A 19,157-nucleotide genomic window follows, 5' to 3' on the forward strand; every position below is an offset into this window, starting at 1 on the left:
ACAATCCATGTCCTTCTCAGTGACTCCCCCCCAGAATAAATCAGGTCACCAATCTCATTAAACTTCAGAAATCGAAAGGTGTAAATTATCAGCTTGCTCAATACAAAAGAGGATTTTAACACACCGAACATCCCCTTTGCTTTGCTGCCCTATGTATTTGATCATACTTTTAACTTATTAAGCACCTTCTGCACCACTCTTCAGACTATTTATCTTGATACGTGTCAGTATATGGTTTGGTTAGATCCTTTTAGATCTCAAGTCTGTCAATAAAACAATAGAAGCTGGAGTATAGGGACTGTCAAATGGCTATTTTCATTTATTTCAAACTGCTAAGCAGCTTCAAGTTAACAGAGTTTATTTCTGAACAAACATAAATTAGAAAGAAATGGAGCTTGAGCCCCTTGAAGAATGTGGTTATCGTTTGCACAACAGATCTAAAAATACTGCAATTTCAGACATCTACACTGCTTTTTAATCTTGAGACTTTTGCACAAGTCCCTTCATTCCCATACTTTTAAAAAAAAATCTGAACATCTAGAGAAAAATAATTCTCTTTCTAGTGAGTTATGTTTAAACCACCCCACTCTGTCCCTTTAATGCTACGTGTCGTGTGAAATGGGACCACAAGTGCACAGCTGTGATCTTAAGGACATGACAGAGTGGTCAGTGAAGTGCTCCACTCTCCCCATCTGCTATAAGATTTGTAAGGACTATGGGAGGAGGAGGCACTTTCTCCTCTCCAGTCTCCCACCAAAACCACATCCTCAAAGGGTTAAAGCCCACTAGTGTTACCGTGGGATTGGAGACACTCCCAGGTGAAAATGTCTGGTCAAACAGTATCGCAACTGGTTTTAGGAAGGTCTGTGTTGATTTTGTGTTTGGGAAACAGTTCACCAAAAGCTGAAGCCAGACCTGCTTCTTGGTCTGAAGGGAGCATGGCCGCAGAAGGATAAATGCAGAGTTAATTTTAACCTCTTCACCTTGGTGCTTTTCCAAAGCTGCTGACCCATGAGGTCTGGTTCCGTGCCAGCCATGCTTGGAAACCTCACCCTAGTGTGTGATCAGTTGGTGCTGATCCTCACCTTGTGCTCCCATACATATTCCAGCAGAGTTACTGTGCAGTATTTGGGAATAAAACCCTGGGTGATTTACTTCCTTTAATCCAGGTGCACCAAATCTCCAGCTGAGTTCAGCAAATCTCAGCATATACCAGGGACGAACCCACATTGTTCATCACACAGTGGTGCACTAAGCGACCTATAAAATTAATTTGGACAGTCAACACAGGCCCTACTAAAATAACAGTGTTAGAACAATTGCTTTCAGTAGTTCGTGCACAAAAGCATCAATGAACAGATTTCAGTAACAGTGGGAATACAAACACCATTACGACACAAACAATTCAATCTCCTCTCAGACAAAGCAGTGGCCATCAAGATGATGGATCCCAATTCCCTGCTCATTCCAAGGTAAGCTGATTCTTCATTTCAGAGTTAGGAATTGGAAATAAAATATTGCAAGTACAGCAAAAGCCGAGGATAAATTATACACTTGATATTTTTCTTTAGCCCTGCAGGATTTCATTTACATCATTTGGAAATCTGTAACCAGGTGACACAGAGCACTAAAACCAGCCAGCCCAGCAATTACCATTCTAGTGTGATTTTGCAGAGTCATGCAAGGAGTTTTCTTCAAACAAAGAGGGAAAACCTTTGTAACAGTTGAAAGATAAGGATGCTGGCTGAGTCAGGAAGATCATGATTTCTATAACTCTTCTGGTCTGGTCTGCCCTGCCCTGTGTCTTAGAATCATGGCGAGGTGTGAAGGGATTTGCCTCTTACCTGATTTCTCCCATTGTTAGGGATCAGGCAGTAACATCTTCCACAGTTACACAGCTTCTCTGCACATCCAACGATTCACATGCATGATCAGGGAGTTGGTAGAGGTACAAGATGCAATATTTATCCCAGCAATGAGTCCATGCTTGGATGGGTGAGCGAGGAGGAACAAAACCACAAAAGTAGAAATGAAGATACCTCTATCAATGGGTGAAATCAAAAAAACATTGCACATAGAACACCATCTCACTCCTCCTGCTGTTCAAGAGCAAGAGTTGGCATCTATCTGGAAAGCATACAGAAGCCAACCTTCTCAGCTCTTGGTGATAGCTCTAACCATCCCTGGAACTTTTTCCCTGCTCTGAATACTGAATCAATTCTGTTTATTGATCAAATTAATAAAAGTAGTTCAAGATATATCCAGGCAAAGAGTTAGAGTGGTGAGCTTGAGTCAGACTGAACTCGGTGAAAAAGCTTCCAGCACAGCACTCTCACACAACGTGCTCACTGACAGTACAAAGCAGATGGTGCTCAGGAAACAACGTTGCCAGGGTTCAATCCTGCTGAAGCAACAATTTAACTCATATGCTGGAAGAAGAACTTGATTGTATAGCAGCTTAACACATTTCTCAAATAACTCAAAGTGCTTCTTAGACAATAGTTATACCAATGCAGCATTCTGCACACAAACAGCAATGAGATGCTAAATTTGTTCTAATGGAGTTAATTAAGGAAGGAATGTTGGCCAAGACACCGGGAAAGTACCCTGCTCTTGAACATCCAGCTGAACACCAATGACAGGAGTTCCATGAGTGCATACTGGTTTGGAGGGGTGGTGATGGCAGACAAAACGGGAGAATAGAACAATAACAATTTCTCAGTTATAAACAGCCCATTCAAGACACAAGTCACATGAAATCAGGTTACAGTCCAAGCGCTGCTCTGAAAGCTTGTGATTTCAAATAAGCTTCTTGCACTATAACCTGGCATTGTGTGACTTCTGATCTTGTCCACCCTAGTCCAACACTGGCACCCCCACATCAATCAAACAGAAGCAGCAATCTAATTATTTTCTCTACTTTGGATGGACTGAGATTTAAGGATATAACTATTTCACATTAGGGCATGTGACAAACTCCAGTGAATTGACGAAGGGAAGGTAGAGCTGGTTCTACCTGAGCTAGTTAACCATCCTTGCGCAGAGTCAGCATTCAGGCAACACAGCTTCAGTAAGTGAGGAGTGTTTGTATATATTCTGACAATCTAACCCAAAGCCTACAACAAATGGAAGGACTGGATTTTGCTATGGAAATAGTCAAGGTAATCAGAAAAGAGCAGAATTACAGTCATTAGTACAACAGGCAGTAACTATATATTTGAGTTTGCTTAGGAAAGTGGAGAGTGACCGATTAAGTAGAAATGAAGACACCTCTATCAATGGGTGAAATCAAGAAAACAACATTACACACAGAACACCATCTCACTCCTCCTCCTGCTGCTGCTCAAGAGCAGGAGTTGGCATCTATCTGGAAAGCATACAGAAGCCAACCTGGTGTCCCCCCAACCCTTTGTGTTAATTCTGCTGTTCAATGAAATTTAAACTGGCAGTGCCCCATATACGCCACAGTAAGCCACACCCATGAGGAACTCTCAATAGGTACAGCTAAATTATAACAACTTCATTAACGTTCCAGTTAGACTAAAAAGATACGTAACAGAAATCACAGGTGAGCCATTGAAACCTAAACAGGCTTTTAACTTCCTATTATCCAAATTCTTAAAGAATTAAAAAATTTGCAACATAAAATGGCTTCTGTAAAAGATATCTGAAATTATTCTGCAAACTGATAGAAGTACCTCCTTTCTCTACCACAACACTTCCACAGAAAAAGAAACTATTTGAGAATACATTCTAACGTTACACAAAAATTAAGACTGGCAGCCCTGCTCTTATGAAGGTTTTGCCTCGTGTTTCTCTCGTGGAAGACCAAAATGCAACAATGAATAGATTTAATGAACAGAGGTAAATATTAAAAGGTTTTGCAACAGCAATGCTAAAGGCTATGCATCAGACGAGGACACCCATTCTAAAGTGGTGACAGTGAGATTATACTGGGCTCTTTATAAATCAGTTTTCCTAGTTTTGTTCTGAAACTTGAGCATCTCTAAGCTGTGGATAATCTTGGAGTGGGAGCATTCCCTGCTCTGGCCAGAACACCCTCTCTGCTCCCCAAGTCCTTGCAAGTTGGTCTCACTCCTGTCTCGAAGGAGCTCACTTCTTTCAGCCAAGCAACATTCCTAAAGGCAGTATCTGGCTTTTTAGCTTCGTCATTACACACAGGCACGACGGTATTACAAAGACTTCCAAATGAAACCATCAGTTATAATATCGTTCAGACAAAAACACTAATAGTCCGTTAAAGACAGCAAAATCTTCAGTAGCTGGAATAGATTGAGATATAAATTCAATCACTACCAGGTCTAGCGGAAATTAAGCTAATTTGTTTAAAAGATTGCTAATCACAAACAATGTGTGATATTCTTTAGCGACTGCAAATAATAAATGAGAATTGTCTGAAAGAAAAGCAGGTGACTTAGCAATGCGTCTAGCAACACTCTCAAGTTTCCAAACATTATTCTAAAATTTCCACTGCACCCTGGTAGTCACATCAGCTTCAGGTTGCAAGCATATATGAGGCAGCATGCAAAACCAACCGCTACAGCAACAAACCCAAAAACTGCTGCACTGAGATTCCCTGCCAGAAAATAAAAGGAATTTAAAAATAAGATCTCCTGCTTTAACTGGAGGGTCAATTTGGTACTTCTCACATTTCTAAATGACCTGAGGGGGTACTGTCAAAGACAAATAATCCCAGTCCAGCTATGTTTCTGTCAAATTATACTGGTGCAGGAAATCCTACTAGCAAACATTGAGAGTATTACTAGCATGCAAACAATCCTCGTCCAGGGGCCGGGGGTAAAGAGACAGTAGGCTGGGAGGGTGTAGATACAAGGAAATAAAGACACCTATACTTCAAATGAACCAGCTTTTTCCAAAACACACACGTCCACAATGCAGGAATTGGACCTTATGAAATAAATAACACAACATAAATAATTTTGCATTAATCCAGCTCTTAACTGTTTGATCAATTAAGAAAAGTGACATTCTGCTGGTTTGAGTTAGGTAGCAGTGTTGGATCTGCATGTCATACAGAGATCAAACTTTCCGTTATGACCATCTCTCATTCGCAGACTGAGCTGTCAGGTACAGTTTCGGTAAATGTAGAACAAAGTTCTTTTCTACTACAATTTTGTGCCTGAATACAAACCACAGGAGACAGCCTCTCTGACACAGGTCTTTTCCATTTCCCACACTGACACCCTGTATCCAAGTGACAATCAGTGTTGAACCTTGCAGCTAGTCAAAGCTTCTTACAGAAGATGCTTGCAGGCAGCAACCACTTCCATCCCGTCACCTTTGAATCCAGGTCCCAGGAGGTGAAAGGTGCCTCATCCAATTCTCCTTTCACCATTAAAAAAACAAATTAAATCACATTGGGAGCACTGAGAGACAAAAGTTAAAGGAGTTGTGTGTTTGGATTTGGCACAACGCGAGGACAGGTTTAATAACCGTGCCAGCACCAATTCTTCTCCTGTTCGATGCAAAATAATTCATGTTAACCTCAATCTTACAGAATGAAAGATTTTACTCCTGTTTCCCCACCTAAGAGTGTGGCTCCAAAGATACTAAGAATATTCCAATCACAACACTGTCAACAGAATGTGTAGGCAAGTCAGGAATGTTGCAGACCCACCAATCTGTGCTGTAAAATGGCAGGTTATAAGTTTACACACACGTGAGAGACTGGTCTGTGTGTATCAACAAGTATACATGTGGGAGTGAAGTAACATCACACTCCCCTTTGGGCTGATGGCAGTACTTACCTGGGACGAACAGTGGGGGGAAAAAAGCATGCAAATTAAAGATGGACTTGCTTGATTCTGTGCTGAATTTGCCAATCCACTCAGGGAGCATTCACATCCAACTGTCAGACCCTGGGAAGAGCCACCGCGAGTCAGGATTCTGAGCTCCTCGAATTATAAAGAACATTGGATTCAGCTCAGGGCCAGCAATCCTCCAGCTGAAGAACGAATCCCCTGCCATTCAAAGTTTGGACTCACACACTAAAGACTGGTGAGATGAAGGACTGCTGTCACTAAACACTCCTACCCTCATGAAAGTCATCCTACACAACATAGCAACAGGTGAGCCTTTTGTGTTACCCGTATCAGATTTTACTTCAAACAGTACTAGTCAGTTTGCAATTGACAACTTGTCCAAAAACCTATACCCTACAGATTCACAACAGACTTGTGCAGCACTAGCACTGCTACAAAAGAAGGAAAACCCAACCGGATGATGCGTGGTCAGGTAGACAGCTAACACCAGTGTCAGAAAAAAAGTCGCCGAGAGAGGAGGCAATCTCCCCTCAGGGCACCAGCCCCTTCATGGAAAGGCAATGGAATTTAAATAAAGGAACACTCCACGAGGCTCCTAATTTAGACCCTGCTGAAATATAGCAGGCACAGATATCTAATTGAGTCCATTTGCTCATCACAGAAAGACAAATTCATCAGTGCTGCTCTGTCTTGACTTTCCTGGTCTTCCAGATTTGGAGATTAGCACAGTTTTATCCGGTTTGAGAGTGCAGAGTTCATCCAGACCATAATCCTGAGCACAGCCCCTTGCAAAAGTGAAAATAGGGTACTTCTCTTTCAATGATGAGGAGCCCAACACCTAGAAAAATAAAATGCAAGATACTAGATCAGAATCTTACCCTGTTAACAGAGTCAAACTGACAGAGAATAGATTTAGTGTCAATGACCAACAATTTAAAAAGGAGCTGGCTTTGAGAATATTGGCAACATTGGTGAGTTGTTTCTGTTCCCCCCCTCATCGCCCCCAAACCAAGTTAAGTAGAGAGGAAGTTTAAAGTGAGGGAACTAGGTGATGGGAAAACTTCCATGACAGTGGGCATCAACTCTGAATCAACTAAACAGACGGGGGCAAGCCCCTACACATTGGCTCAAACTGACTGGAGATTTGCAAGATATTTATTGATGAGATGGGTAATTTGTTCCATCTTAATTCATTTGTACAGAAACACCTTGCGGTCCCTCAATTGCTGCTTCAGATTATTCTGTAGATACCTCCTGAGTTTTGACTTCAACCTACTCCCAATTATTAATAATGTGTGCATGTATTTTAGATTAACTTTAAAAAAATCTTACACCCGTTTACAAAGATCTTTCAACAGGTTTATTTCCAGGTTGAAGGTATCACATTTCTCTTGGCTAACCTCACATCCTAGGTCCCCGACACTAACCCCAATCCAGTATTTCTTTCTTTGCAAATCCTCCAGAGTGCAAATATTTCCTGTTTCAGTAATGAGAACTGGTTTCTGCTTACAGTGCAGCATGATCAGAGCCCCAGTCTGATCACTTTTGTCAGGCTGTGCTGTTCTGCAAGTATCACTCAAAAACCTGATGACTTCATTAAATGCTGTTCTGTGTTAGTTCATAATGCAGAACATAATCATAATCTGCTCAGGCTCCCGAGTCTCCCTCGGCTTCATCCTTTATTAGTTAGTTAGTTAGCCCATGCAATGTATTGCATTCATGTTTTGCTGTGTTAAATTTCACCTGCCATTATTCTGTCCACTCATGCATTTTGTTTAAGCTATTCAGTAAGTTTATGCGACTGCCCCTGCAACTGTGGTGTGGTATATCATTTATATTCTGCTCCTGAATCCATGTCACTAACGATCAACACAGAGCACCAATTCCCAATTTAATGCTCCTCTCCATGAGAGCTCAACAATGTTTCCACTAATGATACCTATAGTTTCCTACAGCCAACCCCTCAAGTTATGCCCTGAATCTCCACAGAGTTTAACTAGCAGCCTTCCATGTGGAACCTCATCAAGCACTGCAGAGCACTGAGGCTCATCAACATGCTCCAGGAATACCAGGAGTGCAGCTCTCTTTGTAAAGTTGATCCTTCCCCTTTGCCAGACTCAATTGGTGCAATGGACTGGACCACAGTTCAAGGGCAACTCACAGCCAGCGACACCCATGTCCCACGAGTGAATGTGGAAGAAACCAGAAGACATCTCTGGCACGTTATTGGAAGTAACACAGAAACAAATATGTGAAAGGTTATTTTCAGTTCTGTACATTGTATGTTACTGAGTTAAGGTCACAGCATTTAGCACATTTCATTTCCTCATGAACCATTTCAAATCAGTAACAAAGGATGTGAAACAGACTTACTGCTCAGAATGAAGTGACACTCACCATTGTGACAGTTTTACACAAGTTTTCAAAGTCCTCCTTAGTCTTTGCATAAAACCCGATGGTACAGCTGGGATCCATCTTACTGAAGGACAGTTTTCTTGGAGAGATGCAATGAAATGACTGTAAGAAAAAAAAACAATCGTTCATTAAGAAACAGTTCTGTTTTTAACTGAAATAACTTAGCCTCATCCTAACATTCAAACAAGTCTGTCAATACACATCTGGATGATGGCATCTTCAAGAACATCAGTTCAATCTTCCTCCATGCCTCTCAAGTTCTCATTACTGAAATAGGAAATATTTGCACTCTGGAGGATTTGCAAAGAGGCTGAGTCTAGGCAGTAAGTAAATAAATCATGAGTTTAGCTTCCCACTGCTGATCAGTGTGGAGTGAGAGAACATTAGGCAGTGCAATAGACCCAAACAGGTGAACTGTGGCATTTGAACATGTGAATGATGGAAATGCTGAAAATGCTGGTTCGATACTAGAAGGGAGTCTTCCCTTGTTGAGCAGCATCCCAGGAAGAATTCAACGCTTTCAGGACAGGATGGAGGGAAGAATACTTTGTCTAAAATGGAAATCCAAATTTCACTACCATCAGTACCTTCTGACAGATTAATTTATATCTAATATATTCAGAAATGTGGCTGTCAATCAGTACTCACTTCTCCAAACCACAAGCATTGCCTCTTGGATCTGGTCTACTGGACAAAAGGATTCAAACAGAAAATCTCTGACCATATAAAAAGCATCAGGAGGGAAAATAAAACATTTATAATATCTGCTGAGGGTTGTAATCAGAATCAGAATCAGCAGTCAGTGGGCTGGACAGAGAGATGAGAAATATTCAATGGAGAAGTCTCGTTGTAACTCAGATCTCAAACCTGTGACCTCTATCAGCCAGAAGGACAAGCTAATACAGGAACTCTAGCATTTCCACTTTCTTTAAGTTACAAACCATACTAACTTATAAATATATCACTATTCACTGACTGTAGCTCGGTAAACATTTTAGAACTTCCCTACCAGCACTGTGAAAATACATTCATTTGCAATAAATATTGTATTTTCCACTGATAGCTTTTTTTAAAAAAGCCGTCAGTAGACACCTCAACTTCATCCTTCTCCCTACAAGGCAATAGCTTTTAATATGGCTTGGTCAAAATGACAGATCCGAGAACGAGTTACTTTGGCTAGTCAATGTCTAAGTGGGCTGGGGGACCCTCAGCTGAACCTCACTCAGAGTCATAGAGACATACAGCACAGAAACAGATCCTTCGGTCCAACTCATCCATGCCAAATATCCTATATAAATCTAGTCCCATTTGCCAATGTTTGGTCCATATCCCTCTAAACCCTTCCTATTCGTGTACCAATCCAGATGGCTTTTAAATATTGTAATTGTACCAGCCTCCACCACTTCCTCTGGGCTGCTCATTCCATACATGCACCACCCTCTGCATGAAAAAGTTCCCCCTTAGGTCACTTTTATATCTTTCCCCTCTCAACTTAAACTTATGCTCTCAATTCATGGTCAATTCATGTCCATCAACTGCCTCTTTTGGTGATGATAATGCAGTTATCTTATTGGAAATAAGGAGGTGCAACTGTTTTAAAATAAAAGAGACAACCGGTTTTACCAAGAAATTCATCCTTCTAATGTTAAACCTGAAGCTGTGGATTCACCTTCAGCTCCCCAGCTCTCAATGTGCATATCTGCTTATGTTTTCCTGTAAGCACTAGGCACAGAGTGCAGCCCATATTAACAGTATAACCCTGCTTACCTCCAACTCAAAGTCATGTTTAGTTACATCCACAACAGGCTGGCAGTAGTGAGGGTCCAAATACAGCAGGAAATCATCTGCAAAATGATGACACTAATTACTTAATTTGGTTGTTTCATAACGACTCAGGCATCCACTGAAGATGACAGTATTCTCGGCTAGCATGGTTTAGGGACAAAGTAAGTGTTCAGTACTCCTAGGCCTCAAGGGAGGAAAGGAATTAAAAACTAATGGAATGTCCCTGATGACTATCTCATGACTCATATATGCACTAAGTACAGAATCTGTCCCACTGTTGAAGTAAAAAATCATACCGTTCTTGTTTCTCTTTATCTAGTGCTCTAAATGTCCTGACCTCACCCAACTGATCCATCTTCTTAAATGAATGCAGATACTGGGGACTAATCAGAGATGTAGCAGTGAGTAGTCACAGGCAGCTTGCACACTCGCCTGGGGTCACAAATAAGGAGGTCCTTTTATTCAGAATTAAAACAGGGGAGAGCAGCCAAGCCTCAGGATCAAGCCTGGGGCTTTCCTTTTCAGGATCAGAACCAAATCCCCTCAGCCAACAAGCACCCCCCCAACAATCTGGTCTAGTTATTCCTTAGACCATCCCTCGTTGCACCGATTCCTGGGAACGGCCTAAAAATAAACAAAAGGAAAACCTGTGGCCTATGCTTGGAAACTTCTGGGAAATCCCTGTGAGAGACATCACTATTTAAATGGTGTCATGTTAGGAAAGGCAACGTTCTCTTCTCTCAGGAAGCAATCAAGTTCATTTTTAAAGACTGTAGCAACCCCAAACGCCCTGCATCACAGAAATCTGTACAATGATGACATTTCTTGTATCTAATATAACTTTTTGCCTTTGTGGTTAAATGGCAGCTCCAGAGAATTCAAACAACAAAACGGGCAACATCCAGTCCCTTATTGTAAGTAGTAAATTCTATTCACTGAGCCAGCGCTTCTCAAAAATAAGAAAATAAGAAAATGTATCCCGAGATTTCATTACCAAGATTTTTGGATCTACTCTCATCCCAGTCATTTCCCCTCTGCTCCCTCTTCAAAGTCTCCCTCTCTTTTACTAACAGTTAAGTACCAACACTGAACTTAACTCTTCAAATTTATCACAGCCTTTTGTTTCCTTACTACGATTATCACTCATACATAATAGTCTCAACATTACAATTCCAGCTTTTCCTACAACTCTCTCACACTTACAGAAAGATGCTAATTCACAAACTACTCCCTACTCTCTCTGCTGCTCATTTTCCTCTACATGCAACTTTGAACAAACACACCCACTCTACTTGAACACCTACCTTGAAAGCCTATGAAGTAAAGTGAGTGTTTTGGTTTGCCACCGATGATTCCAATGCAACATTCAAGCTTCAGAATCTCCTGCAAACAAACAAGGATTAGACAACTGGCACACTGCCATGATAATTGTTTAGCAAGGCCACATGAATGGGAGACAGAAAGGAACATTTCAGCACATGAGTAAAGAACTGGATACCAACAGAAGAAACAGAAGAGCACTTCAAGAGCAGAGAGAATGCTAGAGTTTGTTGCTGATGCAAAAACTTTGCATTCCAAAAGCAAATCAAGCGATTGCCACTCTTAGTGCATGAGGGAGACATTAAGCACGGAAAAACCAATAAGCCAACCATCAGAGTTTTCTTGCCTACCTTCACACACTGCATGTACACTGGATTGAGGTTTTCTCCTCCAAGTCGAACAGGTACCAGGATAATGACAGACTTCCAATCCAAACCAGGAACCTTCTCACCCTTTAACTGTGTCTCACAGAGATTCACAACGTCTCCCTTGTACACTGCCTCAGATAGGGAAAAAAAAATTGTCAATATCCACAATGCCACAGGAACCATTCCAGGAGGATCATGTAAAATACAATCTACGTGTACAGAAAAACACTGATCACCTGCCCCTCCAAATATCAATATCGGATCACTGAGCACAATCTTTGCAGGATTCAGACTTGGAGCATACCTTGGAAACAAAACATTTAAAACATAACATGAAGGTTTCAGATCCATCAAGCAGTCAGTCTCCCCTTCACTGTGACACAGTCAAAAATCACACAACATTAGGTGATAGTCCAAGAGGCTTATTTGAAATCAATCTACCAGAGCGCTGCTCCTTCATCAGGTGTAGTGAGTGGAGAGCACGCAGACAGAGTTTACAGGCAGAGAGACCAAAGGATCATACAACTGGTGAGAGTGGAGTGGACGAACCTAAAATGCCTGACTGCCTCCTGTTGACTCTTTAATCATTCGTACAATCCTGCACTCTAGAATTTGCAGAAGCAGAATATGGAGAACTCTGTTAGAAAGGAGGTGCAAGTTTCAATTAAGATGCAAATTCCAGAATCTGTTTCAAGTCACTGCCCCGAGATAACAAAAGGTTTCATCAGTGTCTGCCTAACTTTCCAAACTTCAAACAGGCAGAACGATAGGAATCTATAAAAGGTCACATTTCAGGTCAGATACTGAATTGTAGATGAGGTCTTGTTTAGAATCTGTCTCAGTTTTAACCTGGAATCAGGCTGGCTTCATTTTGAAAGCAGGAATTTATAAAAATGGCAAGTTGACTAACTGTAATACAAAATGTGCGTTTCTTGAACAAAATAGAATGTATCTGCAAGTCAACAATTCACCCCATAGGTTTATGAGTGCGAGCGAGAGAGAGAGTCTGTGTGAGTGTATATACATGTGCATGCATGGACATGCGAGAGTGCCGTTAAGTAATCCAAAACTGTACAAACTAATTAAGGTGGAGAGATCATTACAATTTATCAAGGTGATACTGTGAAAACAGGACAGTAAGGAAGATTTTACAGATACAGAACAGTGTGGTGGGGTCACCGGTAGCGCGACATGAACCTCAATTCACAATTCAGGCCGTCTTCACGAGTACAGAACTTGGCTATCTGTCTCTGCTCGGCAATTCTGCGTTGTTGTGTGCGTATCTCAAAGTCTGCTTTGGAGGACTCTTACCCCAAGATTGGAGGCTGAATGCCCTTGACTGCTGAAGTGTACCCCGACTGGGAGGGAATACTCCTGTCTGGCACGGTGTCCGTTCATGCATTGTCATAGCGTCTGCATGGTCTCGCCAAATACCATGCCTTGGCAATCCTTGCCTGCAGCGTATGAGATAGACAACATTGGCCGAGTCACACGAGTATCTGTTGTATACCTGGTGGGTGGCGTTCCCACGTGTGATGGTAGTGTCCATGTCAATGATCTGACAGATGTTGCCATGGCAGGGTTGTGTGGTGTTGTGGTCGATGTTGCCCTGAAGGCTGGGTAGTTGGTGGTTGTTTGAAGGTGAGAAGTGGAGGTGTGGGGAAGATCCTGGCGAGGTGCTCATTGTCGACAACTGCGAAGAACATGGCGTAGTTTCTCCGCTCCAGCAAAGTACTGGACAATGAAAGGTACTCTATTGGTCGTATCCTGGGTCTGTCATCTGAGGTGGTTGTTGCAGTTTTTTGCTGTGGCATACTGGAACGGGCAATTGATGATTTGAGCATGGTATCCTGTTCTTGAGGACATCCTTCAAAACCTTCAAATGTCCATCGTGTTCCTTCTCATCTGAGTAGATCCTGTGTATGCACAGGGCTTGTCCATAGGAGATGGCTTTATTAATATAAGCTGGAGAAGCGCAGCATCGTGAGGTTATCCGTAGGCTTGCGGTAGAGTGATGTACTGAGGTGTCCGTCCCTGATGGAGATGCGTGTGTCCAAGAACGAGACTGATTCTGAAGAGTAGTCCATGGTAAGTCTGATGATGGGATAAAACTTGTTGATATCGCTATGTATTTGTTTCAGTGATTCCTTGCCATGAGTCCAAAGGAAGAAAATGTCAATGTATCTAGTGTATAGCATTAGTTGGAGTCCTGCACAGCAAAGAAGTCTTGTTCGAACCTGTGAATGAAAATGTTGGCATACTGGGGAGCAAGACTGGTTCCCATGGCTGTTCTGTGTGTCTGGATGAAGAACCGGTTGTTGAAGGTGAAGACATTGTGGTCGAGGATGAAGTGGAATAGTTGTAGGATGGCGTTTGGAAATTGGCAGTTGGTGGTATTGAGTACTGAGGCTGTGGTGGCGATGCCGTTGTTGTGGGGCATGTTTGGGTAGAGTGCCAAAATGTCCATTGTGACAAGGAATGTCCCTGGTTCAACTGGTCCATGGGTGCTGAGTTTCTCTAAGAAATCTGTAGTGTTGCGACAGAAGCTGGCGGGGGTCCTTGTACAATGGGTTTCAAGATGCCCTTGACATAACCAGAGAGTTTCCCACACAAGGTCCCATTGCCTGATACGATGGGATATCCAGGTGTGTTAGCTTTGTGTGTCTTTGGAAGGTAGCAGAAGTCCCCTATGCGGGAAATACGCGGGATGACAGTGCATAGGATACTCTGAAGGACAGGATTAAAAGTCTTGATCAGTCTGTTCAGTTGACGAGTGTGTTCTTTGGTCGGATTGGCTGGTAGTTGTCTGTAGCGTTCCTGGTTGTTCAGTTGTTGGTACACTTCCTTGCAGTTGTCCATTCTATGCTGTATGACAGTGGGTCCTCCTTTGTCTGCTGGTTTGATGACAATGTTGCGATTGGTCTTGAGAGCATGGATGGTATTGTGGTGAGTTCTGAGCTACCTTGTGAGTGTGGCTGATGTATCTGGCGTTAATGCATCCCCTGACAGCTTGAGGATACATGTTGAGCCTAGGGTAGCGGCCTTCCAGAGAGATCCAATTTGACTCCTTCTTCTTTGGTCGCCACACCACGGATCTCTGTCAAATGTTCCGGTTCGTTGGTTGTCTCATTGGGCTTGCTCCTGATATCTTGGAGCTTGTGGCAGAATTCCCGGGGCCTCATTCACCTTACGAATTCCTCCATGTCTGCCGCGAGACCAATGGGGTCCATTTTGGTCGTGGGGCAGAAATTGAGCCCTCGGCTGATAACTTCGATCTTGTTTAGTTGCAGATAAGTGGACGATGGATTTCCCTGTGGTGGTACCAGGGGAGGCTCAGCTATTGCTGGTGGTAATGCCAAGTTTCTCCAGTTTCTTGTTCTTGGTGTAAATGTAGATGGTGTAGTTCCGTTGCCTCGTCGCTTTGGCAGTGTCTCATAACTGTTCTGCTGCATCTTTGGCGCAAGCTGAGAATATGGCCTCTATCTGAATTTCAAGGTTCTGGCACCTGCTGTAGAGTTGGTGTACGAGATGATTGAGGAGTGTGTGAGAGGTGAGAGGGAAGAGTCTCTCAGCATAGTCTGTGTTGGAGGTCAACTTGAGTGGGTTCGTGATCTGTAGTCCTTTTGGGATCTTGTTTCCTTGCATTTCTGCAGAAACTTGATGTGTGTGTTGAAATACGCAATCCTTTAATTTTCTCAGGGCAGTGACTTGAAACAGATTCTGGAATTTGCATCTTAATCAAAACTTGCGCCTCCTTTCTAACAGAGTTCTCTATATCCTGCTTCTGCAATTTCTAGAGTGCAGGAATTTATGAATGATTAAAGATTCAACAGGAGGCAGTCAGGCATTTTAGGTTTGTTCAGTCCACTCACACCAGTTGTACGTTCCTTTGATCTCTCTGCTTATAAACTCTGTCTGGGTGCTCTCCTCTCACTGCGCCTGGTGAAATGGCTGCGCTGGGAGCTTGTGATTTCAAATAAACTTGTTGGATATAACCGGTGTTACGTGATTTTTGACTTTGTCTAAGCCAGTCCAACACCAGCACCTCCACATTGTGACAGAGAGTAACATTCAACATCACTGCACTGCCACGTGACCATTAATTCATGCAAGAACACTGATTTGTCAACTTTGTTCCACTGGCAGTGTGAACTCCAGTCACAGGGCTGGGTGTAGATGTCAGTCAACATTCTTGCCTTGTGTTAGGAGACCCTGAGTTCAAACCCCATTCCAAAGAATTGAAAACAAAATCTAGACTAACAATTCCGTGCAGAATTGAGGGAGTGCTGCATGCTTTCAGGTAACTGAGGCTCCTTCTGTCGAAATGTAAAAGATTCCATTAAACTCTCAACCAGCACAGAGGCATTCATCTGGTGTCCTGGTCTATACTCACATTACATGAGTAGCCCAGATTATCGGGTTATCTCATAGCAAAGTCCCACAAAAGCAATGTAAAACACACTGCCACAGCGCCCAGGCTTCACTCACATCCCAGTAGCTGAGAGGTACTTTAGGGCATCCTAAGGTCACAAACGCTGCTATGCAAATACAATTTTTTTTAATTTTTGAGAAAAACAACACATTCCCAACTGACAAAGAAGTGGTGGCATCGCAGAAACAATGTATCAACACCTATTCTTTCCTAGAAAGTGTTGCACTAATTAACACTTGGAATGCAACACATTCTTCAAATGAATGCAGAACCATGTTATTTCAGAAAAACTTCATGCATGAGGAACCGAATGTCAGATGACTAGTCCTGCAGGAAATAAATCCAATTACAGCCCCTGAAGGCTGGATGGCAAAGCAGCTACTTCAGCCTATTTCATAGCATTCTCCTCACCCAAAAAGAATACTCAGGAAAAATAAATTCCCAAAAAATTTAGCTCAGTACTGGAACTGGAGAAAAACCCAAAGGAGAAATTTGCCTTGGGCCGTTATCACCATGAGCCACCCTCCTTAGTGCTAGAAAAGTTCTAATAGCAGTGTTAAGCAGTGCCAATGCCCACAACAAACACCAGCATGTTTGGCTTTGAGTTGGCGGTGTACTGTATAAATATGTACTTAAAGGGCCCTTCAATTAATCACAAATCAGAATGGTTCTGGGAAGATCAGCTCCTCTCAGTTTGACAAACAGGTCCTCTGGTAATCAGCCAAGCAGAGAATTCAGGTAGCAGTGGCTTCAGAACGGGTTGATTATTCATGCAGCTTGCCAGGCAGATAAAGAACAGCTGGAATCATAATATGACAGAGGCATCTCAAAGGCCATTCAATCTGTCCTGCCTATGCAATCCAACTATTTACCCCACTGCAGCACCCTGAATTTGTTTCCCTTCACGTATTTAGCTAATGTTGAATGTTACCATGGAATCAGATTACGTCCAGGTCACAAGAGCTCGCTGTGTGAAAACAAAGTGCCCTCTAGTTCCTTTGCCATTCACCTTCAGTTAGGGCTCTCTGCTTATTGGAAACTGTTATATAAATTTAACACGCTATTTAATACTCTCACCGTATGATGCAAATACAAGTATCATATATAAGGAAGTATAGAGAAACATAATTTCACAACAGCAACACAAGTGAACACAAGGGACTCTTAGCCCCACTCAGTAATAAGCAGTGCAGTATTGAACATATCCTCCTGGAAGATTCACAGGACACACCCACCTGTGCAATCCTGTGCCACGTAAACTGCAATGTTAAGCGATTCAGAGTCTTCAGCTCTTTCTACTGCTCTCCTGAAAGAAATGGAGAACCAGGATGGAGAGTGTCAAATAAAATTACAGTGACAAAAACAACAGCAAACCAATTCAGCTCTCCTTCCTCAGATTCATCCTGGCATGCAACTTTACAGGTGTCAGCGGCCTTTCAGCACCTCAGCCAAGTGACATTCTTTAATGTTTTTGCTGACAGCATTAGAAAGGCACTGCAGTCCCAGTCAGATCATGCCCTAGCACAGTCACTGTTCAGAAGTAATTTCTGAACAGTGATCAAAAGAACCTGGTTTACATCACTGGATTGTGCACTGATCAATTAACTTATCCCAAACTATCAGAAGAGCTAATCCCCGGTCAGGAAATAAGTAAAACAGTTGCAGAATTTGGAACTTACGACTCATCTCCTAGCAACTTCTCATTAAAATCTTGCAGTTAACTTCTGCTTTCACTGACCCATCCTTCACATCGGAAACTAGTCAGCCAAGTGTGAGTTGAGCCACAAGACATGCCAAGCCCCTCACTGGAACTTGCAGTACAGCTCAGGGCGGCAGCACTATACTGTGCTGATGAAGTGCCACCTTTCTGAAAGTGTCATTATTCAGGCGAGGCATGAAAGCAAGACCCTGTCGATCTGCTTGGGTGAACGTGAAATGTCATGACATTACCCGAAGAATGGCAGGGAATTCCAGCTGTCCTTCTGACATTCATTCCTCAACCAACATCTCATTCACTGTCTACAGGTGAGAGGGTGGAAAAGCACCACAGGTCAAAAAGCATCTAAGGAACAGGTAGGTCAACAGTTCACCCCAAAACCCTTCATTGGGACTTTGTCAATGGGTTTTGGCCCAAAACATTGACTTACTTGCTCCTTGGATCCTGTCTGACCTGCTCTGCTTTTCCAGCCTCACACCTGTAAACTCTGGCTTCCAGCGTCTGCAGTCTTTATTGTCTCCATCTCATTCACTGTTGTGGGACTTTATAATTCTCAAATTGGCTGCTACATTTGCCTACATAATCATCACTATCCAAAGCATTTTACAACTGATGGATTTTTGAAGACAGATTATTTGAAAAGGTGTTATATTAATGCAAGTTCTTTTGTTGTTGCTAATGCAGACAGACTTCACTTACTTGATTATGTGGGCTACAATGGATGGGCCATACCAGTCTCCAGCTTTCTTCCCTGATCTCTTCCCATGTTCCACTAACTGATGGACTCCAAATGGAGCTTTGGGGTAATCTCCAAACCAGGAGATAATTTTTCGGTGCTCCAGTTCCTCTTTGTCCATAATGTACTGGTCAGTGTTGGTCTGTCTCTGTGCTTGTGCAGGTCTTTGTTTCACAGCAGCTCTCTGCGTATCCCTGAAGCTTCTACTTCTATCCAGTTGTGAGCCAAGGACCTCAGAGAAGATGGGCCAGTTTAAAGTGTTTGATTTGGATGGTGATCTGGATTCAGCTTCGGATTCAACCGAGAGCAAAACATCAGGCCATGTCCAGTCTGAAAGACAAATATCAGCTTCAAACCAGAGCTGCCAATACCAAACACCAAACTCATTCTACAGAGCACAACTTGCCTGGAACCAGGCTGTCCTGCAGTACTGCAAATGTTCATGATCTTACTAAGAAGAATTACTAGGAAATGGTAGCCTACTGAATAGTTACAGGTATATATTGTATCCAAGGCTCATCTTGTCCTCACCCAACACATGCACACTAGTCAACAGAGATAGTAGGAACTGCAGATGCTG

General features: G+C 42.5%; 1 protein-coding gene across 1 annotated transcript in view; it reads right to left on the reverse strand.

Moving 5' to 3' along the window:
* Positions 1 to 296: 296 nt before the first annotated feature.
* Positions 297 to 19,157, reverse strand: part of atg4da (autophagy related 4D, cysteine peptidase a) — a 69,688-nt gene continuing 50,827 nt past the window's right edge. Inside the window, exons 2-8 of the mRNA XM_048617791.1 lie at positions 18,541 to 18,965; positions 17,360 to 17,430; positions 11,675 to 11,820; positions 11,309 to 11,387; positions 9,987 to 10,063; positions 8,202 to 8,321; positions 297 to 6,642 (exon numbers count right to left, since the gene is read on the reverse strand). Coding sequence (XP_048473748.1) covers positions 6,460 to 6,642; positions 8,202 to 8,321; positions 9,987 to 10,063; positions 11,309 to 11,387; positions 11,675 to 11,820; positions 17,360 to 17,430; positions 18,541 to 18,965 — 1,101 coding nt within the window. The 3' untranslated portion in view covers positions 297 to 6,459. The remainder of the gene's footprint in view (positions 6,643 to 8,201; positions 8,322 to 9,986; positions 10,064 to 11,308; positions 11,388 to 11,674; positions 11,821 to 17,359; positions 17,431 to 18,540; positions 18,966 to 19,157) is intronic.

The sequence above is a fragment of the Rhincodon typus genome, chromosome 38 (assembly GCF_021869965.1).
Source record: "Rhincodon typus isolate 14 chromosome 38, sRhiTyp1.1, whole genome shotgun sequence".
NCBI lineage: Eukaryota > Metazoa > Chordata > Chondrichthyes > Orectolobiformes > Rhincodontidae > Rhincodon > Rhincodon typus.